The sequence below is a fragment of the Haplochromis burtoni genome, unplaced genomic scaffold, assembly GCF_018398535.1.
Source record: "Haplochromis burtoni strain Fernald_Lab_line unplaced genomic scaffold, NCSU_Asbu1 Contig_303, whole genome shotgun sequence".
Classification (NCBI taxonomy): domain Eukaryota; kingdom Metazoa; phylum Chordata; class Actinopteri; order Cichliformes; family Cichlidae; genus Haplochromis; species Haplochromis burtoni.
In genome coordinates, this window is record NW_024582664.1 from 358351 (window position 1) to 363989 (window position 5639).

General features: G+C 43.1%; 1 protein-coding gene across 1 annotated transcript in view; it reads right to left on the reverse strand.

Annotated features, from left to right (window-relative positions):
• LOC102300364 (ral GTPase-activating protein subunit beta) overlaps positions 1-5639 on the reverse strand; it is a 21225-nt gene that overhangs the window by 12456 nt on the left and 3130 nt on the right. Inside the window, exons 6-9 of the mRNA XM_014339695.2 lie at positions 5124-5255; positions 4905-5050; positions 4649-4699; positions 3769-3813 (exon numbers count right to left, since the gene is read on the reverse strand). Coding sequence (XP_014195181.2) covers positions 3769-3813; positions 4649-4699; positions 4905-5050; positions 5124-5255 — 374 coding nt within the window. The remainder of the gene's footprint in view (positions 1-3768; positions 3814-4648; positions 4700-4904; positions 5051-5123; positions 5256-5639) is intronic.

Below are 5639 nucleotides of genomic sequence, written 5' to 3' on the forward strand. Positions count from 1 at the left end.
ACACACATATACCTGCAAGAAGGGAGAACGAGGGACAGCACACCAAAAATACACATGTCCATAATTGCTTAGGGACCCTGGTGCGCTCAGACCCAGGACACTGACAGTGCTACTCTGACGTCTTTGCTTGACAGTCGATCAGCTGCTGCGGAAGGAACAAGCCGGGTTCCGGAATGGACGATCCTGTTCAGAGCAGATTTTTGTGCTACGGACAATAATCGATCAAAGTGCCGAGCTACAGCAACGACTGTCAATCAATTTCATAGACTTTACAAAAGCATTCGACAGCGTGCATCAAGAAACGATCTGGAGAATTGCCAGGTCCTACGGCATACCGGAGATGTTCGTTAGCCTCCTGAGAAACATCTACCACGAGTCAAGCTGCTGTGTCTATACAGATAGTGGGATTTCGGACTCGTTTGAGATCAAGACGGGAGTCCGACAAGGCTCGGTTATATCGCCGTTTCTGTTTGTACTGGCTGTGGATTTCATCTTGCGGCATACCCTGCGGGACAGGGAGCATGGAGTCCAAGGACACGACGGACGACAAATTGCAGATCTTGACATTTTGCTGTTCAGATCTACTCAACGCTCCATTTGTGATTTGACCACCATGCTGGAAAATGAAGCGTCAAAGATTGGCTTGCGGATCAGCGCTGCAAAAAGCAAAGTCATGCGGCTCGGTTAGGCCAGAGCAAATACTCCGGTACTCGTTGGCCACCACCTGCTTGATGAAGTCAATCAGTTCACTTTTCTGGGCAGTGTGATAACACCGAACAGTGGCTCAGACAAGGACGTCGCCTGCCTTTTCGCCTTGAAAAGGCAGCATCGGCCATGCGCAACTTGAATCCAGTTTGGAGATCGACCGCCATCTCGATATCATCCAAAGTCCATTTGTTCAATACGATACTCATACCAATGGCTATCTATGCGAATGAAACATGGAAGTCGACGGCAACGATTACCCGACGACTGAATGTTGTCCAACAGCACGGCCTCCGACAGATTCTCAAAATTTTATATCGAGATCATGTTACCAACGAGGAGGTCCTTCAGCGCACTGCCTCAGAACAGCTAGCAGACGTGGCATTGGAGCGACGATTTCGTTTCGCCATCACGTTCTTCGCCAACATCCAAAATGATTACCGAAGATAGCCATGTCAAGAAGACCTGTCACAGACCAAAACAGACGTGGAGACGGTCATTCATTGAGGGCCTGAAAGCGGTCGATCTTTCATGGGATGAGGCTGAAGATGTGGCTGCAAACTAAACTCATTGGCGAGCCCTTGTGGCCCAATGCGCCATCCGTCACAGGAGGAACTAAGTCTAAGTAGAACAAAGAGCGGTCTACAGTGGAGATATGGAGATATAGACTTTACTATTACACAAAATAGTAAGGCAGATGTTGAAGTGGAGGATGCCATCCTGTACCTCCTACATAGAGCCCACTCACACCTGGACAAGGGAAAAGGCACGGTCAGGATCCTGTTTCTTGACTTTTCCAGTGCCTTTAATACCATCCGGCCCTGTATGCTTCAGGAAAAACTAAACAGGATGCAGGTGGACTCCTGCCTGGTCGCTTGGATCTTAAACTACCTCACCGACAGACCACAGTACGTCAGGCTGAAGGACATCACGTCTGACACTGTGGTCAGCAGCACAGGAGCACCACAGGGAACTGTGCTGTCCCCTCTTCTCTTCACCCTGTACACCTCTGATTTCTGCTACAACTCTGAATTATGCCATATTCAGAAGTTTGCAGACGACACAGCCATCATGGGGTGCATCTGGGATGATCAGGAAGAGGAGTACAGAAGTCTGGTGAGGAACTTTGTCACATGGAGTCACACAAACCACCTGCAACTCAACACCTCAAAGACTAAGGAACTGGTTGTGGACTTCGGGAGGTTCAGAGAAGGTCCACTGCCGGTTCAGATAGAGGGGGAGGAGGTGGAGGTGGTCAACAAGTACAAGTACCTCGGGCTGTGGGTGGACAATAAACTGGACTGGTCATGCAACACAGAGCACCTGTATAAAAAAGCACAAAGCCGACTGTACTTCCTCAGGAGGCTGAGGTCTTTTAACATCTGCAGGAAGCTCCTGAGGATGTTTTACCAGTCGGTGGTTGCTGGAGTACTTTTCTATGCTGTGGTGTGCTGGGGGAGCAGCACAGCAAAGAAGGACTCATCCAGGCTGGAAAAACTGATCAGGAGGGCTAGCTCTGTGGTCGGCATGAAGCTGGACACTCTGGTGACAGTGGCAGAGAAAAGGACACTAAAGAAACTGCTGGACATTATGGACAATGCTGGGCATCCTCTGCACACGGCCATTAACAACCAGAAGAGTCTGTTCAGTGACAGGTTGCTTCTCCCAAAGACCAACAGACTTAAAAAACTCCTTGTTCCACACGCCAAACTGTTTAACTCCTCTCTGGAGGGGAGAGGGAGGGGAGACAGGAGGACAAAGGAGGAGGGAACAACTAAGCTGTAGTGCCTTTTCACTGTGCAATACTTAATATCCAACGGAGCAATAGACTCACAATACTTGAAATGTGCAAATCCCTTGTGTATATTTATATATATGGTATATTTCTGCTCACATTCTGTAACTTCTGTTGGTGCTGTGCTATTGGAAACCGAATTTCCTGGAGGAACCAACCCGAGGGATTAATAAAGTTTTATCTAATCTAATCTAAAAGACAAAAGAGCAATCAAAGTTACACATTATAGTTCGAACAGAATTGCCACGCTGTAAGCATCTGCAAGGCTAACACAAAGAATCCAGGGCAATGATAAAGCTGGTTATGCTGACCGCAGCCAATCAATCTGATCCTGACAGATAACCAAGGCAATGACGAGCCATCAAGTTTGCTTGATGGTCATATTTCTACGGTAGAATCACTCTGGCGATCACTTTAAGATCTGCTTGGGTTGGTTTTTGAACAACGCTTTGCGTTGTTGGCTTTGTGATCATATGTAAATACTGAAAGACAGACTCCTAATAATTATGTCATAGGTAATTATGTCAATTTTATGAAATAACACACAACCAGTAGTGCTACTTTTCTTGAGTAGTGACCCCAACAAAACTATAAAAACAAGTACACATTTGATATCACTATATTAAGTATTATGGAACAGTGCAATTACTCTAAGATCGCTGTCAGCAGGAAATAAGCAGGGATTAAACATTACATTTGTATTCACTCACTCGTCCAAATAAAAATAATTGGATTTAGGTGTTCATATTACTTCGATGGACACAGATGTTTAAATATCAAAAAAAGATCTAGGTGCTTCCACAAACATTTGTGAAAGAATAGGTCTCTCTCATGAGCTCAGTGAATTCCAGCGTTCTACTATGATAGGATGTCACCTGTGCAACATGTTCAGTTGTGAAATGTCCTGTTAGACTGTTAGTTGTATTATAACCAAATGGAAGACATTGAGAACAACAGCAGCTCAGCTATGAAGTGGTAGGCCACCTGGATCAGCAAATGCTGGGAATAGTATGTAGTTATTATGTTCAACATATGATTTCATATGTTGAACATAACAAGCTAGGAGCATAGCATGCAGCTATGCAGCATAGGTTACCATGACAGTGTATCCCAGTAAGAGGTGAATAACCACTGAACAACACTGAAACTCACTGGTAAACCTAAAATTACCTTGCTAGTTGTTGCTAATCTTGTTTGGTTCTCTCAAATGACTCTAGGTCTAATTTAATTAGTTAACTGACTGGTTTAATCTGATCAGTTTGGGTTACCAAAAGAAGGCAGCCGGTCTCTGAAGTGCAGTTTTGTTGTCATTCCTGAAAAAACACACAAACAAACCCAGAAAACTATGAATAAAAATGCTTCCTAAAAGTGATGTAATATTTTTGTTAAGGGCTGTGCATCAAAGCTGAATGACTGTATTTCATTTCGGCGCTCTTCATCCCTACAGTGGAGTTTAAGTTAAACAATCAAGGTGTGATTAAAGTGCAGACTTTTATCTTTAATTCAAGGGGTTTAAAATAAATATTTTATTGACAATTCAGGCGTTACAGCCATTTTTATCCACAGGCCCAGATTTTAAGAGCCTCTAATGCTGACTGAAAAACAGTTTCATAAGCAGTTTCAAGGCCAGTCTTGTTGTTGCATGAAAAATGAAGATAAAAGATCTAGACGTCACTTCAAGTGTTTCACTTGCATTTGCTATGTTTTTACTGGAACTTAATTAATACAAGTGAAGGAGGAACATGTCAGACTGACAAAATAAAACCACTGGTGTTTATGATGATGTGACTGGTGATATGAGTAGCAGAATGAACTCTGAAGTCTCTGAAGCTATACTCTGTGCACTGATTCTGCAAAATGCTGCAAAACTGATCAGGTGGGGATCTAGTTAGCCCAACGTCTTTTGACCCTATGAACATGGTGCACTGTTTATAAAATGGCTGCAATTCATGCAGAGTTCATGCAAAACTCCTTAAATTAAAGCTGTACTTCAATCACATCTAGATTTTTTGATTTGGTAGTAGTACAAAATCAGAGATTGCACAAATATTTACGATGTAACTGAATTTGTAATGTGTCATGCATGTAAAGTAGAACGCATGGGTGTGATGGGTTTGTATGAGTTCACGGAGTGTGTTGTGTGTATACCAGTGTTTGGAAGGAGTTGTTCTATTGTTTCTTTATTTTCCACAGTCACACCTATAAAAAAAAACTTACAATGAATTCCTCAATGTTTGGTTATCATGGTTAAGTCTCAACTATAATTTCATTTTGGTATTTTTAGAATTTATCTCTATTTTGTGATTAATGACAAGAGAAATCAGTTAATGTAAAAACTTGGCACCAGATAGTGCCACCAGGGAGATGCCTATACAAAGAGGTTAATGTGTAAAGGTCAGCGTACCCAGGAAGGCGTCGACAAGGATACCGACTCCACTCATGGCTTTAAAGAAGATGTTTGGTAGCTGACTGTCACCTCTTCTCAACACCTCCCCCTGTGAAACTTGAGATGGAACAACAGCTGCTGTGCGACTAAGCTCCACTGGATTACTGGGGGTCAATGAAAAGACATGTCACATGCCAAGTTAAAAACATCTGACCATGTTTCTGAAGCAATTGTTACCTAAATAAGTGCAGGAACCTGAACCAGGTCTGGGGGATTCGCTTATCATCCATGTCCTCAGGGATCAGGGCAGCATCTTCTTCTGGGACTTTAAAGTGAGGGAATGATGGCCCAAAAGTCAGCTGCAGCAACCTGAGCACATTACAGCAATGCAATTACAGACAAAAAACCAAAGGAGTCTGCTCAGTGACGGGTTGCTTCTCCCCGAGTCTAGGACCAACAGACATAAAAACTCCTTTGTCCCACATGCCATCAAACTATTTAACTCCTCGCTAGAGGGAAGGGGGAGGGGAAACGGGAGGACAAAGGAAGGTGGGGACAACTAAGCTTTAGTGTTTGCACAAGCTAAACACTAAATAAGAACTAATCACGCGCAATAGACTCACAACAGTCGCAATAATGTGCAAAAGACATTTGGCTGCTACATCTCATTAATGAGTATATTTCATTGCTTATTTATATATTCTGTATTTAAATATGTATATATATGCTATATTTATGCTTATATTTATATTT